Below are 24268 nucleotides of genomic sequence, written 5' to 3'. Positions count from 1 at the left end.
TCGCTGTGCCACAGTAGTCCTTGCGCGGATAGAAAGATGTCGCCGTTTCATAAAACGAAAACACCAAGAAGGCCCTCCTTGAAAATCGTCCAGCTTCATGTCTTGTGCTATCGTTGTTGCCTTTAGTCGAATCGTGACTGTCGAGACGCTTCTCCCAGCCGCTCTTTGTTCACATATCCATTGCTCAAGTTTGTCTTCTAACTGTGGCCACCTCGCGTTGTTACCACGAAAACTCTGTCTCGACTTCTTTACTTGACGCAGTTCGTTTTCTTGTTTTCTCCATTTTCGAACCATAGACTCATTTATGCCGAATTGTTTCGCAGCTGCTCTATTCCCGTTTACAACCGCAAAACTGATAGCCTGTAGCTTGAACTGTGCCTCGTATGCGTGTCTCTTCACTGGTGCCATATTCAAGGGTTGTTGAAAAACAAATGTTGTTTTGCAGCATACCTGTAAGCCTAAGTACCGGTACTGTGTATTACGTAGTAATCTCTAATTGGTTTACGTGAGAAACGCGCGTAAACCAATCCGAGAATACTGTCTTCTCTAATTGGTTTACGTGCGAAACGCACGTAAACCAATCCGAGAATACTACAGTACGTTAGTTTTAGCAGTCTCTGATTGGTTTACGTGCAGAACGCACGTAAACCAATCTGAGAATACTACGGTACGTTAGTGTTAGTGTTCTCTGATTGGTTTACGTGCGGTACTCAGTACAGGTATAAGGCGCACCGTATTAAAAGGCGCACGTCCGATTTCTGTGGAAATTTTTGGCTTTTAGGTGCGCCTTATAGTCCGGAAAATACGGTACACACCACATTGAGGGTCGTTAAGCTTTCACCAGAGCACACTTCCACCATATGATCTACTCAAAACATTAGTCTTTAGTAATACCAACGGTTACCAGCAGCTAACCGCAGTCCTCTTAGCAGGCACAGGTGGTTTGTCACTGCATTCACATCATGAGCGAGGAGGGATCCCCCTCCATACACCTGACTAGGCTTTTATACTTATAGCTCCGCCCCCAGCTAAACCAACTTCCCCCTCAAGGGACGACATCCTTTTAACTCACAACATAAAGACATTCCACAAATACATATACATACATGTTTAAATACATATATACATGTATCACAAACGTGTGTTTCACAAACATGTGACTCTCACCCTTAGTAAGGCGCCTTCATTCATCATGCCGCTTTGATGCCATTCTTGTTTGCTAAAATGTAGTGACACATACATTTTAGCCAGTTGTTTGCTTGCATTTCAGACCTAGCTTTCATCTAATTTTAGCATAGATGTAAGACATGCCAGTATCTTTCAGTTAATAGTTTAATCCTAATTTCCTCTATTTCCATTTACTTTAATCATCGTAGCTTTTGGGTTGGTTTAGTATTTGGTTTAAATAGTCTATGGAGTTTTCTGTTTCATAGTTTCTTTTAGTTTCTTTTTCTGTTTCTGTTTCATGTCCTTCCTCGGACGTGAAAATTCTTGAGTACATTTTGACCCAAGTAGTTTTACTTCACTACATTTGAACGGCCTCAAATTACTGAGTAAAAAAAATATTGATGGTGAAAAATTAAATGCGGGCAGAAATTTTAACATCGAGTCCCAGAACTGAAGGCCAATTGCGTGGCCTTGCCTTGCGTGCGCCCTTTCCATTGTCTCATAATCAGGTCGTAATCTGGTGCACTTTTTTTACAAAAGGATGAGATTGTTCTATCTTTAAATCTTCTATCTATCAGGTTCTGTGGGATCCTGTGGACATTTTATTGTGAAAAGTGGAATCCTGTGGGAGCTGTATTTGGAATAGTTGGATCCTGTGAGCGTTTTAAATAGTGGAATCCTGTGCGCATTTTGTTTTATTTTGAGATGTGGGATCCTGTGGTCATTTTAGTTTGATTTGTGGCATCTTGTGGGCACTTAATTTTGTGTGCATTTTGTTTTTTAAATAATTTGTAATTTAAATTTCTTTATTCTTATCATAGTGTTGTCCGTTGGACAATAGGACTGAAAATTGTTTGCACTTTATGGTACAGGTTGTGACTGTCCTTGTGCTGTGAGGAAGTATGTTCCTGAGCCCAGCTGATCTTTTTGAAAGCGTGGATGTGCACTTAAATACACTTTGAAATCGATTAAAACAACTTGTGTTGAATTTGGTTAATGATTCATCCATGCATTAAATAACTGAAAGTAACTAAGTAACTTTTACTCAAATTACATTTTAAATGACGTAATTTTGTACTTTTACTTGAGTAAATTTTGAGATGGGTAATTTTACTTTTACTCTGAGTAGATTTTAGGCAAAGTAATGATACTTTTACTCAATTACAATTTTTCAGTACTCTTTCCACCTCTGGCCTGGACACGGGGCTCAGCAGAGATGCCCACTTCCCCTCCACACCACTCTGTCAGTCTCAGTCACCAGAGTACTGATGCAGCACACCTGCTTCAAATTCCTTGCATTCCTCACATTCCTTTTCTCCCTATATAAGTCTACAGGTCCCATCATCCAATGCTGCATAGTCCTTGTCAGGGTGTGACCGGAGGCAAAGGAGCACAGCAAGGAGAGTCAATTTAAATGTTTATTACTCCTTACGGAGACACATACATTCTGGCCAGACAAGAAACAAACAGACCCACTGACACATGGCAACATGGCCACTTTTAACAGCATGGGTGAGACCATATACAATTCACCAGATACATTCCACCCAGGGTACCCGCGGGTCCTTAAAAAGTCTTAAAATGTCTTAAATTTAGTTTTCCATATTCAAGGCCTAAAAATGTCTTAAAATGTCTGGAATTTTATGAGGGGAGGCATTAAATTATTATAAGTGTGCGTTGCTCAGTTGTTCTGTTTTATTTTACCGACGATATGTATATTATAATTTTCGCAACGGCCGTATACTCCGCATGGTAGATGGCGCAATGTGAACTTTGCCGAATCTAGCGCTAGGACCATGCAGAAAATAACCGCTCCAGGGTCCTAGCGCTAGATTCTTAGCGCTGGAGTATACGGCGCTGGAGTATTACTAAATCGTGACCACGAGTTTAATTAAAACGTGCGCACAAATTGTTAATCAGAAAACGTGTGCTCGAATGGTAAAACGTTCCCTCGTTTAATTTTTATTTTTTACCCATGTCCCCTCCCGGGCTCGGTAGGCCTCCGCCCCCCGGTCAACAATTTTCGTTCGACGCTGACATCCCCCCCCCGGTCAACGATGTGGAACACACCTGCATCCCCAGTAATAGTATTATTTTTTCTAGTGAAAGGTATTAAAAAGGTCTTAAAAGTCATTGAATTTGAGATTTTAAAATGTGCAGATACCCTGATTCCACCTCAACAAAGACTAACAACACTTATAGCTCAATAAAGCCATTTCCGATCTCACATTCCATTCCAAACACCCAACATACTACTTCCCTATTAAGCATAAAGACAAGAAAGTTACATATATTTCACACAACTCGCTGAATACATCTGGTTTACCCCCTAGAAAGGTTCCAGATAGTCTAGCCCACATTTCCCAGAATTCCAAGCAGGTCTATAAGACATGCTCAGTAAACCCGCACTCCTTCTTAGGCACCCCCACTGACCCACGCTGCAGACATGGGTCCTGGGGAACAAACATAGAAGGCAGGAAAACAGATCTGAGTAAGCTCAATAAAATGTTACCACTGTCCCTACCTATGGTCTGACTCTTCTTGCTGGTGTGCCCTCCTAGCATAGAAAAGTGCATGTTTTTAAAATTGCTAAACCATTGGCACAAGGTATGAACAGTGTTACACATTATACAGAGAGCTACAAAAGAGCTACCTATATCTTACAAGTGTATGGTTTCATTTCACTGGTGTCTATGTTGTGTCTTTATACCTATAAGCTCATTGAGGTACATTTAAACATTTAAAACCCCATAAACTCCCCAACACTACCAACCCACACACCCAACCCATATGCAGTTACACGTGTGGGCCTTAGTGGGCCATCACAGGTTCCACTACCTCAGAACGCTGGCAAGGTAACCTTGACAGGAAGTCAGCAATCACATTATCCTTGCCCGGTCGTTGTCTGATAACAAAGTGAAATGGCTGCATAGCCAAGTACCAACGAGTCAAACTAGCATTTGTGTCCTTCATTCGGTCCATCCATTTAAGGGCTCTATGGTCCGTTTCTACAACAAAGTCTCTTCCAAGCAAATAATATCTGAAAGAATCCAAAGCCCATTTTAGTGCTAAACACTCTTTTTCCACAATGGAATACCGGGTTTCTCTGGGATACAGCTTTCGACTTAGATATACAATCGGGTGTGGTTCACCCAGATGTTCCTGTAATAAGACCGCTCCCAAACCCACATCTGAGGCATCAGTCTGCAAAACAAAAGACTGGTTAAAATCAGGACTATGCAAAACAGGTTCATGGGTTAGAGCATCTCGAAGGTCATAAAAAGCATTCTTGGCTGGTTCTGTCCAGGAGACCTGATTGGGACAAGTTTTCTTGGTCAAATCAGTCAACAATGCAGCCCGAGTGGCAAAATCAGGAATGAAATGCCTGTACCACCCAGCAAGGCCCAAAAATGACCTCACTTCCTTTTTAGTCACGGGAAGAGTGCAAGACTGAATGGCTTGGATCTTCTGGACTTGAGGCTTAATTAGACCATTTCCCAACACATAGTCTAAATACTCTGTTTCACGCTTTGCCAGGGAACACTTTGCAGGATTTATGGTTAGGCCAGCATCTTTTATATGTTGGATTACTGCTTGTAGATGTTGAAGATGTTCCTGCCAAGAATCACTAAAGATCACTATGTCGTCGAGGTAAGCCATTGCAAAGCTACCCAATCCTTGCAGAACAGTATCCATCAGTCTTTGGAACGTAGGGGGTGATCCGTGTAGTCCAAAGGGTAAAACCCGGAACTGCATGAGACTAGTAGGGGTACGGAAAGCAGTTAACTCCCGAGATTCAGCTGCAAGGAGAACCTGCCAATAACCCTTACACAAATCCTTTTGGACAAAGGAGAGCGAGCGTGCGTGCGTGGAGTCGGCGTTGCGAGAGCGTGCGTGCGTGGAGTCGGTGTTGCTAGAGCGTGCGTGCGTGCGTGGAGTGGGTGCAAACGAACGCTCGCAAACCTGATACCCAAACAAACCAACGCTGCCCTCATAAAACGGGTGTGTACCCACATTCCCCCCCCCCGGTCCCCGCTTTCGAATTATCGTTGGTGCGGACCGCTGACACAAGTCAGGCGTCCTGGGCAGCGTGGCTCGGAAGGTGAGCTACCTCTGTGCCGGCGGAGAGGAGGTAGAAGTTAAACGCCGAGAACTGAAGCTGTAGGTGGCAGGCCGCAACGTGCACCAGCGAGGAGCGGCGGTGGCAAAGAAACGAGGTTGGAAACAGGTGATTAAACCATGCCGGGGAGACGGGGAGAAAGAGAGCCAGCTGGAACGGAGAACATGGAGGAGATCAGAAAATCATTAAACTTCATGTCGGCCGAGCTAACCAAGTTGGCTTCGCAGCAAGAAAAATTAATGGGACTGATGGATGAGGTAAAGGCACTAAAACTGATGGTGCAGGAGAGAGACAGTAGAATATTGGAACTGGAGAAACGAGTGGACGATATGGAGCAATACTCAAGAAGAGAGGAGGTAATAATATCTGGACTGAAAACAAGACACAGGACATATGCTAGAGTTGCTTCAGCTGAAATAACAACAGAGGATGCACCACGAGGTGAGATACAAACACTGGAGCAACAAGTCGTGTCTTTTTTACAAAGTAAAGACATTAACATTAAAAAAGAAACTATATCAGTCTGTCACAGCCTGCCCAGCAGGACAGAGGAACCAATAATTGTAATCAGATTCATCAGCAGAAAGATGAAAGACGAATTCTTAATACAAGCAAGGAAATTAAAGGGAACAAAAGTATACATAAACGAACATTTAACAAAAAAGAATGCAAACATCGCACGAGAGGCAAGGTACTTAAAAAAACAAAAACAAATTTGGGCTACTTGGACGAGAAACGGAAATGTGTGGATTAAAGCAGGAGAACGAACACAAGCCAAAATAATAAAAGAGAAAAAAGAGTTAGATGAGTTCAGGAGGGGACAAACAACACAATGACAAAGCATTTAGGAACAAAGGAATAACACAAAGCTATTCAAATCAAATAAACTATCATAGACACAGATAACCAAAATATGGACTGTGATGATACAGAAATCAAAATATATAATTCAGATAATATTGTAGATGTAAATTTTTTTCCAGGAATTAAACAATGTGACTACTATAATGAGGAACAATTTAACAATGATAAACAACTAGATGGAGCGCTGTCAAAAATTCAATTTAATAGTAGAAGTTTGAATGCAAATTTATCTAAAATAAAAGACTACTTAAAACAATTACAGAAAAAGTTCAGTGTTATAGCCATTTCAGAAACATGGCTCAATGATGAAAATATACAAAGTATTGAAATAGAAGGATATGGACTGTACTACATGAATAGAGGTAATAAAAGAGGTGGTGGAGTCGCATTGTTTGTAAATACTGAAATAAAATGTAAAATTAAAGATAAAATGTCAAAAGCTGTTGACAATCTAATGGAAATAATCACCATTGAAATCATAAGTGAGATCTCAAAAAATATAATAATCAGTTGTGTTTATCGGCCACCCGACTCAAATATTGAAATATTCTCTAATAAAATCATGGAGCTCCTTGAAATGAGTTATAATAAAACAGTTTTTTTGTGCGGTGATTTCAACATTGACCTTGGGAATCAAATTGATACCAGTAATATGTTCATTAACGCAATGTATAGTTTGGGTCTCTATCCATTAATATTAAAACCAACAAGAATTACAACATTTACTGCTACAATAATTGATAATATATTTACTAATGTAAGAGATGGAGAAGTGTTGAGTGGACTTTTAACAACTGATGTAAGTGATCATCTACCAGTTTTTACTGTTTATAAAAATTATCAATGTAAAAGGTCTATAGCTACAACAAAAAAGAAAAGGTTTAATACATCAAAACATACTTTGGATAAATTGAAAGATGATTTAAATAAACAAGACTGGAAAGAAGTATATGTTAATGATGTTAACAAAGCATATGACGCATTTATGAATACTTTGGAAGTTTTGTATGAAAAACATTGTATGGAAAATGTTCCCAAGAAAGATGTTGTGGACAAGCCATGGATGACCAAAGGGTTGAGAAATGCCTGTAAAAAAAAGAATGTTTTATATTCATCCTTTTTGAAATTAAGAACAAAAGAAGCAGAAGACAGATACAAGAAATATAAAAATAAACTGGTATGGATTATAAGAAAACATAAGAAAGAATATTATAGTGACTTATTAAGCAAAAGTAATGGTGATACTAAAACAACATGGGGAATAATAAATAGTGTCTTAAAAAATCATAAAGCACGATCAGGTATTTCACGATACTTTGTAAAAGAAAATAAGGAACTTCATGACCAATATGAAATAGCAAATGAATTCAATCATTATTATGTTAATGTTGGTCCAAGTCTTGCGGCTCAAATATCAAAACCTGATAATGACGTGACTGAAACAATCAGAGGTTGCGCAAACAGCATCTTTCTTGGTGAAACAAATGAGGATGAAATATTGAGTTTGGTCAAAAATTTTGCTGACAAAAGATCAAAAGATTGGGTGGATATGGATATGATGTTTGTTAAGAAAATAATGAGATATGTTATTAAGCCATTTACATACATATGCAAGTTATCATTTTCAACAGGAATATTCCCAAACAATATGAAAATAGCTAAGGTAATTCCAATTTACAAAAATGGTGAGAAATGTGTATTCAGTAATTATAGGCCAATATCCTTATTACCACAGTTTTCAAAAATCTTGGAGAAATTGTTTGTGACCAGATTGGATCAATTTATCAATAAATATACCATTTTAAGTAATAGTCAGTATGGATTTAGAGCCAATAACTCAACTTCAATGGCCCTCATCGAACTGACAGAACAAATAACAAATGCTGTTGATAAAAAAAAATACTGCGCTAGTATCTATGTTGATTTAAAGAAAGCATTCGACACAATTGACCATAGCATTCTACTTGAAAAACTAAATAAATATGGGATTAGAGGACCAGCATTACAATGGATAACTAGTTATTTGGAAAATAGAAAACAGTTTGTACAAATATATGATGTAAGATCTGAACTCAGTGGAATAACATGTGGAGTTCCTCAGGGATCAGTACTTGGACCAAAATTGTTTATCCTATATGTGAATGACTTGGTCAATGTGTCTGGGCTCTTTAAATGCATATTATTTGCTGATGATACAACATTTTTTTGTTTGGGTAAAGACATTGAACGTATGTTAGAGAAAATGCAAACAGAATTTGTGAAAATACAAAACTGGTTTAAATTAAACAAATTATCATTAAACTTGGATAAAACTAATTATATGATATTTACAAAAAGACAAAGAACTGTTAATATTCCGTTTAGAGTTGGGGGTGTGGAGATAAACAGAGTCAGTGAAGTAAAGTTTTTGGGTGTTACTATAGATGAGAAATTGACATGGAAACCTCATATAAATCACCTAAGAATAAAACTAGCTAAATCTATTGCATTGCTTTATAGAATAATGGACTTGTTTAATGATAAAGTTTTGTATATGTTATACAACACATTAATTGTCCCACACTTGGTTTACTGTGTTGAGGTATGGGGTAAAGCATGCAAGACTATTACACATCCTGTTTTTGTTTTGCAAAAAAAAGCTGTAAGAGTTATTACTCGAAAAAATTACCATTATCCATCTAATATATTATTTTGTAAATTGAAATGATTGAAATTTTATGAGTTGGTTGATTATAATATATTGTTAGTTATGTACAAAGCTCACCAAAACATACTACCTTCAAACATTCAGATAAATTTTGTGAAGAGAGAGTCCTGTTATAATCTTAAGGGAATAGAGATGTTTATAAAACCTAAATGTAGAACATGTTTGAAATAACGGTGCACCGCAATCCAAGGAGTAAGATTATGGAATGATCTGAAAGATGATGTTAAAAGGGCCAAATCACTGTACATGTTTAAGATATTGATAAAGGCTCGACTTTTTAAAAAATATGAAATAATATGAACTGTATACATAAGATTTGTCATTCTAGAATGATCTGATGCTTTTTGTTTTGTTTTTGTTGACTGAAGATTATTGTGTTTGAGTTTATATTTGAGGAAAAAGGGGCAGACATTATAAGATTTTCTCTTCTTTCTGCCACCTTTCATTTCATTTTATTTGTGTTGTCTTTTATGTACATAGAATCATTTGTCTTTTAAGAAATGAATAAAGTTTGAAACTACAAATCAAAAGTACTGATAAACCTCGCTTTTCCCAATCGCTCAAGCAACTCCTCAATCCGGAGCATTGGATACAAGTCAAACTTGGAAACAGAATTAAGATAGTTGAAGTCAATACAAAACCGCAGACTACCGTCTTTCTTGGGCACAAGAACTACAGGGTTACACCACTCACTTTTTGATGGTTCCACAATGCCCATGGCCTTCATCAGTTCCACTTCCTCCATAAATGCAGACACTAACCGTTCAGGAATCTGGTAACTCAATTGTTTGGGTTGTGCGTCCTCCTTCAGCACGATTTCATGTTGTACCAGGGAAGTATATACGGGGTGATTCCTGAAAACAGTAGGGTCACAGAGTCTTTGGATCTGTTTTTGGTGCTCAGAAGTTAAATGGCTAAGGTCAATAACTGAAGGATGCTGTAGAGCAGGTAGGTACTGCTCCTCCACCTCTTCCTCATCATCTACTGCTCGTATGAACAGATGTACAGTTTCATGCTTCTTCCTTGGGAACCATTCTTTCAGAAGATTGATATGCAAAACCCTATGCGAGCGTGCCTGTCCAGGTGTGGCAATTTCATAGGTGGTGGGTCCTAGTCTTTTAGTGACTGTGAATGGCCCTTGCCACTTACCCAAGAGCTTATTCTCTTCCGTGGGAAGCATCACCAGCACCTGCTGTCCCGGAACAAAAGAATGTTGTTGTGCCTTTTTATCATACCAGACTTTTTGCTTACGCTGGGCTTCTTGCAGATGGTTAGCAGCCAACTTTGTCATTCGTTCCAGCTTCTCTCTCATACTCAGTACATAGGCAATAGTACTAACCTCCTCTGGTTTTGGACACGTTTCCCAGGTTTCCTTCATCAATGACAGCGGTCCCCGCACTTCATGAGCATACTTAAGTTGGAATGGTGAAAACCCAGTGGATGCCTGGGGAACTTCTCTGTAGGCAAATAAAAGATAAGGGAGCCACTGGTCCCAATCAGATCCACTATCATTCACGAATTTACGTAGCATCTGCACTAAGGTTTGATTAAACCGCTCAACTAAGCCATCTGTTTCAGGATGGTAGGGGGTTGTTCTCAGGCCTTTAATGCCAAGCAAAGTATAAACTTGTTTTATTAATGTGGACATGGAATTAGAGCCTCTGTCAGTTAGAATTTCTTTTGGGAATCCTACTCTGGAGAAAAACTGTACAAGACAGAATGCTACAGATTTAGCCTTAATGTTTCTCAAGGCAAAAACCTCTGGATAACGAGTTGCATAGTCACAGATGACCAACATATACTTATTACCTCCTCGACTTCTTTCCAGGGGACCCACAATATCCATGCCCAAACGCTCAAAGGGAACATCCACAACAGGCAATGGTATCAGAGGGACTTTAGGGGGACCCATAACAGAAGTGCTCTGACATTCCGGACAGATTCTACAGAATTCCGCAATGTCTTTTGACATTCCAGACCAAAAGAAATGTTTGCTTATCCGGGTATATGTCTTACGTCTTCCAAGGTGGCCCGCCCACGGTATGGAATGTGCTAGAGTCATCACTTTAAGGCGCACACAGTGAGGAAGCACCATTTGCAAGGTTCTCCCATTTTACCACTGTCCCTACCTATGGTCTGACTCTTCTTGCTGGTGTGCCCTCCTAGCATAGAAAAGTGCATGTTTTTAAAATTGCTAAACCATTGGCACAAGGTATGAACAGTGTTACACATTATACAGAGAGCTACAAAAGAGCTACCTATATCTTACAAGTGTATGGTTTCATTTCACTGGTGTCTATGTTGTGTCTTTATACCTATAAGCTCATTGAGCTACATTTAAACATTTAAAACCCCATAAACTCCCCAACACTACCAACCCACACACCCAACCCATATGCAGTTACACGTGTGGGCCTTAGTGGGCCATCACAGTCCTCAAGCCTCTATCTGTAAATACTGCCACCTGTGAGCTTGTCACCCTCGAGTGCATCACATGTGTTTATTGATTTTAGCTGTTCTGCGCCTTTATTTTGACTAGCGTGTTATGGACAATAAAGATCTGACAACGCCTTTAATGTCTCCTGCTGCTTCTGCTCCATCACACCAACTTTATGCATCGTACGCATTATAATGTTAAATTGATGATATCTATTAATCAATCAAATCTGCAGTTGTTTATTAAACCAATTACTGTGGCAAATATATGTCAACCAGTGGTATTGGGTCACTGCGCAGACTCTGAGCTTCACCTTCGGTAATGAGACTGATATATCATTTCATCTATTCCAGTTATAAAAATACACATTTCAGGGTGGTGCCCCTTATAATTATTCATAATTAATCAATATTGCTACACAGTTCAACTTAAAATGTTGATGGTTGTTTGATGTTTGTTTACAGTGGCTCAGTAATTGTGGCTACTATGCTAGCTGTAATGTCTAAACAAACCTATATGGGTGTGTTTTATATATTAACTGCAAAGATTAAGTGTTTGATGTAAACTAGGCAAACCTATTGTTACGGTTAGTTCCAGCCTTCCTGTCGGTTATGTCCTTTTTGATGTGTTTGTGTTTTGGTTTCCTGTTGGTGTGCTTTTATTTTTGAAATTTCCTGGTTGTGTCTTAGTTCACACCCCTCCCTTGTACTTGACTCTCTCATCATTGTTTTCAGGTGTGTCTCATTTGGTTCATTGTTTTAGTCAGTATATTCAGTCCTGTGTTCAGTCTCTTGTTTGGTGGGTTACTGTGAATATTCTTGGTGTATGTGCTGTTTCAAGTGTTTATTGCCAGTCTTTATGTCTTCCCTGTTCAATAGTTTGGTCGTCGCAAAATGCCAAGGTGACGATGGATCAATAAAGAAGCAGGAGTTTTACACTGTGCATTTCGGAGCATAAAAAGTTCACCAAAAGAGTACCTGTCGTCATGATAAAGCCCCAATGGAAGTTGCAGCCAAAACAGCCCAGTAGAAGCCAGAGAAATAATCCCGAAATAATCCACATTGCACAGGCAGCACAGGTACTCTTGCGGCAGATGTTAAGCACAGTCATGAACACTAAACTCTAGGAGAGCTCAGAGCTAAAGGAGAAGTAAAAGGCTCATATTATGATAAATCCAGTACAAAGTTTGATACAGTGTGTTGAGTTCCGCAGCACTTTTGCACACAGTGAGCAGAAAAACCGAATACAAACTTTAAAATTATAAAATTATTAAGAACTAATTAAAACTATTACAAACTTTGTCACCGGGGGAGAAGTGGCAACCAAAACGCGCCAGCGTATCTCTTGCAACCCGGAAGTGTCGGAAAAAGGTTGTCATCTGGTTCAGTGTATTGGTGTTTACTGTCTGTGTTAGTTGTGTAGTACAGATGGCCAAATGAAGCCTCATGAACCCTTGAAGCTTTCCATTGAGCTGGTTCAAAAACATTTTCATTTCTTGAAGTTTCATGTACACAAAAAGCCCCCTGCTGGTCAACACCTTTATTGTCATTTCAACTATTTATGTCACCTAGGCTGTCTTGCAACATTGTCACAGGAAGGAATGATTACTGCCAAGAACAGAAATACAAACACAGTAATTAGATTTTCTGTGGTTGTCATTTGTTCATCTAATCTGTATTTGATTAATGTGTGGGAAATGCTAATAGAGGTCTGTTAATGTCATAACCTGCCAGTAAGATTTTGGTCAATAAATAAATCTAATAAGACATGAGATTTTTGTGTTAAAACCGTTGCAATGCTTTCAAGAGATGAGACAGTGATTGTATAATAATTGACTGAGGAGGCAGGGGAGCACAAGTATCCCACTTGGATATATGCACCTCTCTGTCTCTCCCAGTATGGATGGGGATCCTCTGTTCTGTCAATGTTCTGTTCTGCCAGGTATCTCTGCACTTCAACTGTGGCATCTGAACTGACATTGTGAATTCTTCAGGACTCCATGATCATGGTATCTAAATGAAACCACAGTTTGTTTTCTGGTCACTGCCTTGTAAATATTAGATTACATTAGATTAAATTAAACTTTGTTATATAAAATATATAATATATAAATATGTATATACACATTTTACATGTGCATAAAGTTAACAGGGCAAGAATAAAATTATGATGTGGTTCAATTACAGTATTTGAATGTAATTAAAGTAAGTAATGTAAATTTGAATTAATTGATAAATGTATTAGCCAGGCAGACAAGGATCCAAATGCGGAAAATAGCCCCTTTTATTAATAGAGAGAATACACAGCACTTAGACTGATGGAAAACTCTGTTCAGAGTACAATGTACAGGGGTGCTGTTCACGATGTCAGGACGGTCCAGGGTCATGCCGGGAAGACAGAGGCCAGAAGGTACAGTAGGGCTAGGCAGGGAACGAGGTCTAGGAGGAGAACAGATGACAGAACACGGAGAGAAAATCGCTTGGGTATAGCAACAATACTTCGCAACCCGGAAGTGAGAGGTGGAAGCTTAAGTAGTATTGAAAGGAGTGGGGTAATGAGCAGCAGGTGAACCGAATCTTCCCAAGGAGGTCATGTGCTGTTTCTAACAAACGTGCACATGTGCAGTGTTTTAAATTAATTAATTACCTTCTTTCATTTTTCGTACACGTTACTTCACTCAGAGGGCTTATTTTTTGAGCGGGGACTGATGGGGCCATTTCGGGGGAACTTGTTGATGGGGGGGGGGGGGGGGGTGAACGCATTTGGGCATCTGCTATCTGTTTATTGTTGACCAGCCTCGTCTTGAGATCGCGGTGTGATTTCAAAATAAGAGTGGGTAGCACAATTGAAAAAAAAATCATTAAAAAAAAACTTTTCTAAACAGCTTGCGGGCCAGAAATAGGTGGCCCGCAGGCCGTTATTTGAGTATGGAGGGTCTACACCAGGGGTAATCAATTAAATCTTTCCGCGGTCCATTTTTGGCAGATAGCTCAGACCTTAGGTCCGGGTCCGCCATTTGGTGATACCTGGTCTACACTGTACTCTGGTGACTCTACTGCATGAATGATGCTAATGTGAGAAAATGAACAAAAGTATTTATTTACACCATATGTTGTTGTGACCACTAAGCCAGTGTTGTAACAACAAACCCCTGTAACCCACCGCACAAACCTTGCATAAATAAAACAAAAAACAACAATTTCACCCAACCAAATCGCACATCCCATCCTGACACATGCAATTTTGTAAATATCTATATACAAATTGACTTACAAGCTTTTACCCCACTTACAGTCTTTGAAGAATTGAACTCTCAAATCCTCTCCTCCATCTTCTCACAAAACAGTTTCAGGTTTTGTTTCTACATTGTGCTGACGTTCATGAAAATGCCTTTCAAGACACTCAAGGACACTACAAATAATGGAAGTAACCAAGTTTAAATAACAACAGCAACCAGAACAATAAGACATTAAAAATAAGAGAGAGGAAAAAAAGAACTACAAAGTTGAAAAAGCAATCCTAAAAATATACGTTTTTAGAAGCTTCTCAAAATTAGATACAGATGTGCATGTGCAGAGGTATTTCGGACCAAGAACACTAAATGCTCTTTCGCCATACATGCATAATATTGCAGGACAAACAGACAATAGAATGTGTTATGCAGTGAACGTTCACTGCAATATGTAGACAGCAAAGCAGAAAGATAGGGAGGAACCAAACCATGCAGAGATTAAAAAACCAGAAGCAGTTTTTATGGTACTTTATATGGTACTGCACTGGAACCCAATGTAATTATTTTATTGGTGTGATGTGCTCCTATGTCCTGGTTTGTGTAAGAACATACTGTACATACTGCAACTTATTTAGACTACTGACTGGAAGCCTACATAGAATAGAGTTACAGTTGTTTTGTCTTGATGTGACACAAAGTGTTTTAGTCCCTGAATCAGGGAGAGAGAGGCGTAATCAGGCAATGTTTTTGAGGTGGAAGAATACTATTTTAGCAATGTTGCTGATGTGGGCATCCGGAGAGTTGAGTCAAAAATAACACCAAGGTTGCAAACCTGGGCCACAGAGAATATAACGAAACCTGGTATGGATAGTGTTGGTTGGAATGTGGACATGGATGCAATTAAAATGGCTTCAGATTTGCTAATGTTCGGTTTGAGGAAGTTGTTCATCATCCATCTTTTTATATCAGCTAGGCAGTTGACCAGGACATCAGAAGTGTCACATGGCCCCGCCTCCCTCCTGTCAGTCATGTCTTCTGTTTTGTTCTCCACGTGTGTGTGCCTTTTATTTTGAAATTCCTAGTTGTCTCTGTCTTCACACCCCTGCCTTGTTCTCCACCCCTCGTTATTGCTTTCTGGTGTGTCTTGTTGGGTTCCTTGTTTGGTCAGTGTATTTAAGTCCTGTGTTTGGTCTCTTGTGTTGTTGGTTATTGTAAGTACTTGTTATGTTCATGCCTTTTGTAACCATGCTCTTTCCTTGTCTTTAATGTTCGCTTTCATGTCCCCTCTGTTCTTTGTGTTAGTTGTTTTATTATTAAATCACTTCATAGTCTGCATTTGTGTCCCAACTGCTTTGACCAAACGTTACAAGGAGGCAATGTATCAGAAGGCTTAGTGCTAATATAAATTTGAGCGTCATCCACATAACAATGGAACTGAAGACCATGATGTTGGATCACCAAGTGGAAGTATGTAAATGGTGAAAAGGATGGGGCCAAGTACTGAACCCTGGGGGGCACCATATGGGAGAGATAGTGTTCGATCAGTTGTCTGTCAGTGAGATATGATCAAAACCAAGTCATTGCTAAATTGGTCACCTCAGTCCAAGATTCCAGCCTATAAAGAAGTGTTTCATGACAGACTGTATCGAAAGCTGCAGTTATATCAAGGAAAATGAGAATGTTGACCAGGCCAGAGTCAGCTTCTAGCAATAAATTGTTCATGACCCTAACCAGGACTGTTTCAGTGCTATGGTTCATTCTAAAACCAGATTGAAATTGTTTAAAGAGGTTATTGAAGTTGAGGTGGTTCAAATACTTACTCAAATACTTTCATTGTGTTTGCAGTGCTTTGTATTAGCTTCATATTACTACAAAATGTATACATTACAAAGCAGAAAATATGCTAATAAAATGTTTCATGTCATGGAAGTAAAAAAAAACTGTAAAATTGATCTTCATATGAAACAAAACAATGATTATTTATATTCTATAAAAATACTAATACTACAATTGTGCTTTTTTAATGTTTAGTTATGTTCTGGACCATATTGTGTATGATTCATTATCATCATTTAAAACCATAATTTCCTGTAATTAAAAAAAAGATATATATATATATATATATATATATATACATATATATATATATATATATAGTTATAACCATCGTTGTTTTCAGGATGTGCTGCTCTAATTTAATTTGCAGATTGTCCAGAAGACGGTGCAATGATTTGATGAACAACTGGATTGGGGGTCACGTGACATCACCATCAATGCTGTGATTGATCAAGGCTGATTAAGGCTGAGGTTCAGCGATGGGTTTAGAATGGTTCTTTTCTTAGTAAAGTTAAAGTTAATTCTGTTTGGCCGGCAGACATTGAGTTTAGTTTAGCTTCGAGTAAACCTCTGCAAGTGAACAGCGCAACCAGTTCACTGCACCCCTCCAGGTGTGACTGTGACGTCACTGCTAAGTCTTCACCATTTGAGCAGCCTCAGAGAGGCCGGCTCCGCTAACTTAGCCACCGCACGAGTGCATGAATCTTGAACGCGCATCGGTTGATCCACCTGGGCTACATCACAGTAAGATGCTCAGAGTTCATGTGCTGCTTTGGGGTTGCGAGTTCAATTTGTTGTCTCCCAATTACTTCTATCTCTCTCAGAGTCTGGTTTAGCAATTGTTGTTACCATTAGCCTCTGCCAGAATCCTTCTTCTCTCCCTTTCTTATTTACTTCTAAGACTTTGTGTCCCCACCTGGGTCCTACACTAGTTAGAGACATCTTAGGTTAGCCATATAATCCATTAAAATCCCATGACCATCAATAGTTGTTTATTATTCTCTGTTGTTGTTTAATTTTCTATTCTTTGTTGTTTATTATTATATCTCTGGTTTAGATTAGTAGATTTACATATAGGTTTAGTTTCATTCTTGAGCCAAATCATTCCATATGCTATTCCTTACAATGCATCAATTGTAATAACAACCACTCAATAAATTTGGACATTTATTCATTAATCTAGTCACGGTGGTAAATACATATTTTTGGTCAATGGTATTGGGTCACTGCGCAGAATCAGAACTTGGTAATGAGACTGATTAAACAATATACCACCTATTTCTCACAATATCACAATATTGGTTCCTGAGCAATCGGGATGGTTCCCCGTTCATAATTCATAAATAACCAGTTTATTCTCTACAAATATTCAAAAACAATTAGGTAATAAAAACAAACTTCAAACTTGACACATATGACCTATAACTGAGAACATAAGAGAACATATTTCACCTGTATTAGCTTCTCTTGATTGGCTTCCTGTCCATTTTAGAATTGAGTTTAAGATCTTGCTTTTTGTGTATAAGTCATTGCATGATTTAGCTCCTATTTACCTCTCTGAGCTTTTGCAGTCGTATATTCCATCTAGGTCACTCAGATCTGCTGATCAGATTCTGGTGATCCCTAAATCTAGACTGAAGCACAGGGGTGATCGTGCCTTTGCAGTTTTAGCTCCCAAATTATGGAATCAATTGCCATTACACATTAGAAGTGCCCCTACATTGTTGGTTTTTAAATCTTATTTCTTTTCTTTGGCTTTTTAATGAAACAAAGTTATTTTGTTTGTATATTTGTATGTTTTATGTGTGTCTTGTCTTTTAATTGCATTAAAGACATTCTGTTGTCTGAAACGTGCTTTATAAATAAAATTGACATTGACATTGACAGCTTAAAAGTTGGGAGCTGTAACATATGTACTGTATAGCAGTTTTGGATATAACAAAATAATAGACACATTTCCATGCTGCTACTTCTGCTAACCACAGTAATACAACAATGACTGGTTTTAAACATATTATTTTTATTATTTTTTTTATTATTATAGTAATAATCTCAATAGAAATATAAATTTACAAAACTCCAATAAACTGTAAACTGTTGAACTATACATTCATTTTTTGAAAGAATACTGTAAAGTTGAGTTTGACCCTACTGAAGTGTCTTTACCTGTGCGTACACAGACTGATCACGCTTGAATTTTGCTGTGGTTCCTTTGGAGGAGGGAGGCTGAGCAAAACTCAGAGCTGCATAGTTCAAGGTGCCTGGGTCCTCAGTCTACAAAAAACACAACATGAAGCACTATTAAAGGAAGGTTTGAGCATTTTCAACTTATTTAATTATAATATATTTAAATGCTAAAGTTAATCACCTTCTTTACTTGAACTGTCTGACCTTCAGCAACATCTTAAACAAATAAGTTGATTAATTAATCAACATGAAACATGGAACATGCATTCACGCAAACTGAGAAATTAACAATTACATGTTTACAAGTAAAAACATACCTTCACGATGACTTTTGTGTAATCTTCTGCATAATAATAAAACTACGAGCAGGCATATAGTGGTTGATGCAGCTAAAATAAAAATTGCTGGGTCCATAGAACCTTTCTCTGCAACAAACAAATACAAAACTTCAAGAGGTAAATCAAAATGTTTGCTAAATATGATTCAGAGGAAGAAACATTTACTTAGCATCTTCTGTTTAAAATAAGTTAAAGCAAAGTAATCAATTTATTCCAGCACAAATTGCAATGAAAATGATATTTAATTTGAGACCTTAAAAACTGCTTTGAGTAAGCATGTTTTTAGGGATATTCTTTCTTTGCTCCTATGCAGGGTTTTTGTTACACAACACTGAATAATTTGACATTGTGCATCTAATTCACATTGTGAGATTTTTTTGGTCTGGAAAACTGAAAATTGTGCTTTATTTGATTTTACCTGCAAGGTTCAGTTTGGTTCTACTTCCAAAGAGAATCTGCCCACATGCGGCCACAGCACAGTAGTAAGTTCCAGAATCAGAGGAGCTGAGGTTCTTCTTGGGGAGTTCATACACACAGCTCTGTGTAGGAGAGCCAGTCTCAGAGCTCTTCTTACACTGACCACTGCTGTTTCCATAAGTGTAAATGATTCCTGGCTGAGATTCATCTAAATGATCTTTGATCCAGTAGACACTGTGTTCTCCTGCACACCTCTCTGTGAGTACTGTGCACTGCAAAGTTTCATTGCCTCCTGTTTTGACAGGTTTTAAAACGGGATGTTGGATAACATCATAGTGAATGGCAGGTTCATCTAAAGAGAAAGTTTTTTTTTATTATTATTGAAGGAAACAGTTTAGATTTAGGTTTTTACAATTTATGGAACAGACTCCTACCTTTGAGGACCAAAACTGTGCAGTCTTCCAATCCAATATGTTCATAGTATGAAACAGCACAGTAGTATGTTGCAGAGTCAGATGGTTCTGCTTTGGAGATACTCAAATTAAAGTTGTTTTCTTTTTTTACAGCATTATGACGTCCAGTCTCGTTAAAATGATTGTGATACACAACTGGTGAAGAGTGGTATGCAGAGGCAATCAGAAGAGGCTTTTCTCCTAGAGAGTGTTTGAACCATGCAGTTGTGAAAGCAAGATTGGATGAAAAAGAACAATTCAGAAGGATATCTTCACCAATCTTAACAAACTTCGGCCCATTCATTTGGATAATGTTAATCTCTGAGGTATTGCCTGAAAGAAAAAGTGAAACATTTAACTCCATTACGCAAATACTTGGAAAACAGTTTATGTATTAGTACAGCAAACACCATAGTGGTACAATTTACTATCTTTCAAGAAAGCAATATAAACTTCATTACTTCTGATTATACACTACCTAGAGTTATTAAAAAGAAGGAGATGACATAAAATCGAATCATCACCAAACTCTTCTAGTACTGAGTCCCCTGGGGATGAAAAAAAAACACTTCTGTTTCAACAACAGGAAATAATGTCTAAAAAAACTTCTAACATGCATGATTCTCTACATAAAACTCCTACTGAGGAGCTTTATAAGTCTGTGCTGGAAGCAGATTGGCTGCTATAATAAACAGTTGAATTAGGCCACGACCACTAACAGCAATGGGTTGATCAAAGGACAATGGAGTCACACCACATCAAGATAATTATTGTCTTTTAAAGCCTAATGTATGAAAAATAAAGTTAACATATGGAAAATGAATTGACAGTCTTGAAAATTAATAAATCAATCAAAAAATATTATGGTGTGTATGCTATGTTTACTATGTCCTCAAGATGTGCAAATAATAGCAGCACATGAAATAGAGCCACAAATGTCTTAGTAATACTTATCTCGCAGTGTGCATTATACACCAATCTTAACACAAAAGCAGTTTCCCAGCCTCCTGAAGGGTGGATTGCATTAACGTATCGTTACACAATTTTGTGGTGGCATGTGTGTTAATGGACATTGCTCCCATATCTTTGTTAAATAAAACGTTTTCATGGTTGCATGTGCCAAATCATATCTGACTGTATGCACAGACACAAATACATTACATTTACTGTAGAAGCCATTGTGAAGCCGCCTCTGTCACCAGCCACAGCACTGTCAATAAATGTATTGTCTATGTACCAGTTGACTGCTGATTATTGTTTCCTTAATTTGGATTAGTCATGGGTTTTGAGTTGGTGCACATTTCATTCATAAAATCTCCATTCAGTTCCTGAGATGATCCTGGCGTGATCACTTCCTTATTTTTTGCAATTCCCTCACAATAAATCCATGACTTTATTTGATATTTTCAAAATATAAATGTTATTAGATGTCTTTTGTAAATGTAAAGAAAATCATACTTAAATACTTTGTATCATGGACATTTATTTCAAATTATTGTACACCTGGTGAAATAAGAGCCTGTTGTCAAACACTTTGGTGGCTTGTGTGATTCAGATGTGTGAGCAAACGTTCATATAATCTAAGACAATCTAAGACACCGTCTAAGATCCAATATAGATAACGGTCAGCAGTTCACTCTCTCGCCACCAGAGGTCTACCTCTCCAGAGTACTGATGTCACCATGGTTACCATCTCACCTGCTGTTTTTTTCCTTTGTGTTTTGATCTCTGACTGTTGTTGACTGTTTTTGCCTAGCCTTTCTGTACCGCTGCCCTGTTAGGTTCCGCTTTTGACCCTGCTTTGTTTTTTGGATTGCCCATTGTACCTACATTGAACTACTTTTACCTGCACATGGCTCCATCTCATGTCCCTGATTCTGATTTGTTACATTGACAACGTAATTAGTTAATAGAATGAATCTATGGAGTGGCATGATACATGTCCTAGTGATGTATACTCTATATCAGTACACATGGAATGTCTCCAGTACTCTAGTACTAAAACCAGAAACGCAACAGCTTTGACTAATAGGATTTTGTCCTAGAGAGAAGAGAAGGGAAGGAGGACAGTGGATGGATTAAAGATGAAAAGTTTATGGACATTAATGATGGATGTAAGGATGGCAGTGACTGGCCTAAGGTGAATTCATCTGGTGCTGGATCTCCATGTGAAGGGCACTCATCTTGCATTACCTGCCAAGTCACCAAAACGTGTCTCAGATGTTTCTTATGAAGACAATGAAGACATGTGATAACAAGCAACATCTGTAGGGCCCAACAAAGACAGCCAGGAGGCATCTGCCCCTTTGAATACAGGGTTGAGTACAGAAGAGACTACTATATGTGTAACATCGGGTAGGTGGAGGCTGGACGCAAGAGTGAAACCTTAAGTGATTTATTATAGAGTCAAACTGCCAACATGAACACATGAAACTCATACATACTCAACAATACAGAAAGCAACATCACAGAACATGTAACAAAAACCCCTTTTATTGTCTGTCTATATATGTCTTGTCGTTGTACCAGTTGACTGCTGGTTATTCTATCCTTAACTTGGATCATGTCACTGTGACATGGAGACAGAGGCGGCTAAAGGCGAGGGTTGCAACAAAGGATGTTTAATCTCCATAAGAGAAAGAAATCAGTAAAACATAACACAACGAAAGGGTAACTGCAAAGCAGTCAGCTTTAGCAAAACTCCAGACACTAGGCACCAAACAGGCAGCAGCAGCGGAGAGAGGTCCAGCGTGAAACTCCCAGCAGGGCAATGTGCAGCACTGGACCGAATAAAAAGGGTGCACAAACTAATGGGGAACAGGTGCTAGTACTCAGGTGGACGGGACGGTAGGAGTGGTTTAGTGCTCGGGGGCGTGTTGAGAATCAGCCTGAATGGGGACACGCGCCCTCTGGCGGTGACCTGGACTCCCCACCGTGACAGTCACGGGTTTTTGGTTTGTGCACCTTATGTATTAAGTCCTCCTTTTTCTCTGAGACTTGGCGTGATCGCTTGCTCTTTTTTTGCACTCCCTGCCCATCACAGAATAACCAGCCACCTTTTGGAAGCCGCCAGTCTCCTTTACTTTTGTCTTGTCATGTCTTGTGGTAAATGTTTGTCTGCGTGATATATGTTTGTCGTGTGTTTCGTGAGAGAGTGAGCTGGGTCGGTCTGGGCTGGTCTGTCTTGTGCATGTCTATGTTACACGGCGGAGCCTGTGACCGCAGTAATGCTCCTCTCCAGTGAGACTGTGCATCCTTCGATTCATGCTTGGCCGTCGGCAGTGTTTGTTTGTATGTGTGTATGTCAATGTGACGACTAGAACTGGAGTTAGCGAGAGGGTTTGTCTGCGCATAAATGTGTAACTTGTGTACATGGGCGTGTGGACAGAGGTGCGCAGCTCACATGTGTTTAGTGTTGTGCGTGTGTGTGAAGCGAGTGCCTCTTCTTTGTCGCCTCGCTCTCCGTGACTGTGGTGAGTGACTGCAAGCCAGAGAGGCGCATTGTTGCGTGTGTATGTGTGATGCGAGTGCATCTCATTTCTGTCACCTAGCTCTGTTTTTTGTCATAAGTTGACTGTGGTGAGGGACTGCGAGCCAGATTGGCACGTCACCGTGCGTGGAGCTAGCACGTGTGGGTCTCATCTGTTTGTCGTTTGTACTGTGTGTTCGTTTTGTCCTAGCGTGCTGTGTGATTTTGTTTTGGGTAATTCCCCAGAGGGACCTCCCCCCTAAATATACAGTGTTTATATATATATATATATATATATATATATATATATATATATATATATATATATATATATATATATATATAATGTAATTAAGATAAAATAGGTCTAAAGCAATTTCAAAACCACAATGTTGTAATGTTGATGTGTATCTTGTATATATGGCTATCTTTTGAGAAATTTGTTCATTATGCTATGCAACAACATTTACACGTTTTTGTATTGTAATCTCTGGATGCTCAGAATGGTTTACTGAGAAATGTTCTTTCCTGTGAACTCTGTTTGATGTTTGCATGAAATCAGTAACCACCATGTCAGTGGAGTAGGAATGGTGCAGGAGGGGATGGGCTAGTGTGGATTTTAACCACATCATAGATTAACTTTAACAGCTAAAAATACTCTTGACAGGACCTTTAAATCTGTTAATGCCCAAATGTCCAACTTTCATCTCAACCTTACCTTTTGTACAACTGAGATTCCTTCACTGACACCTTGCTATGCAGCATACATTTTATTACAAATACATTCTAACACTCTAAAAGCTTAATTGTAATAACATTCCCTGATGTCACAGTACAGTAAAGGGAAATAAAATGGCAGGAAACATAATTACATAAAAAAATAATTTTTCAGACTTTTCTGCATTCTTCCTTCCTATAATTGCATTTATAAATAAACAAATAAATGAGTGTCAAGACTGTATTAAGAATGGGGATACAGTGTGTCATTGTGACGGGCAGGGTGAGCGACTAAAAAAGGAAGCGATCATGCCAAGTCTCAGGG

The 24268-nt window shown here is 38.7% G+C and overlaps 1 protein-coding gene across 3 annotated transcripts; it reads right to left on the bottom strand.

Moving 5' to 3' along the window:
• Positions 1–1166: 1166 nt before the first annotated feature.
• On the bottom strand, positions 1167–20348 carry LOC143475567 (uncharacterized). Of its 3 annotated transcripts, none has more exons than XM_076973439.1 (7): positions 20236–20348; positions 19740–20090; positions 19307–19657; positions 18868–18975; positions 18732–18766; positions 18530–18637; positions 1167–1219 (listed from the first exon to the last, which is right to left on the bottom strand). In XM_076973439.1, the coding sequence occupies exons 1-7, from the start codon at positions 20276–20278 to the stop codon at positions 1184–1186; spliced, it is 1032 nt and encodes a 343-aa protein (XP_076829554.1). In that variant the 5' UTR covers positions 20279–20348; the 3' UTR covers positions 1167–1183. The 3 variants fall into 3 exon arrangements, with proteins under 3 accessions (XP_076829554.1, XP_076829556.1, XP_076829555.1); XM_076973441.1 differs by having other exon boundaries at positions 19307–19597; XM_076973440.1 differs by lacking the exon at positions 1167–1219 and adding an exon at positions 13665–13733.
• Between the last annotated feature and the right edge of the window lie 3920 nt (positions 20349–24268).

This window comes from Brachyhypopomus gauderio, chromosome 14 (genome assembly GCF_052324685.1).
Source record: "Brachyhypopomus gauderio isolate BG-103 chromosome 14, BGAUD_0.2, whole genome shotgun sequence".
Taxonomy (NCBI): domain Eukaryota; kingdom Metazoa; phylum Chordata; class Actinopteri; order Gymnotiformes; family Hypopomidae; genus Brachyhypopomus; species Brachyhypopomus gauderio.
This window is presented reverse-complemented; position numbering and strand designations above follow the sequence as displayed.

Excerpts from the sequence above, each read along its gene's own strand:
- LOC143475567 (XM_076973439.1), bottom strand. The coding sequence starts at position 20,278 with ATGATTCGATTTTATGTCATCTCCTTCTTTTTAATAACTCTAG. Across the intron at positions 19,658-19,739 it reads CACAGTTTTGGTCCTCAAAG|ATGAACCTGCCATTCACTAT; the intron begins GTAGGAGTCTGT and ends CTTTCTCTTTAG. Across the intron at positions 18,638-18,731 it reads AGACAGTTCAAGTAAAGAAG|ACTGAGGACCCAGGCACCTT; the intron begins GTGATTAACTTT and ends TGTTTTTTGTAG.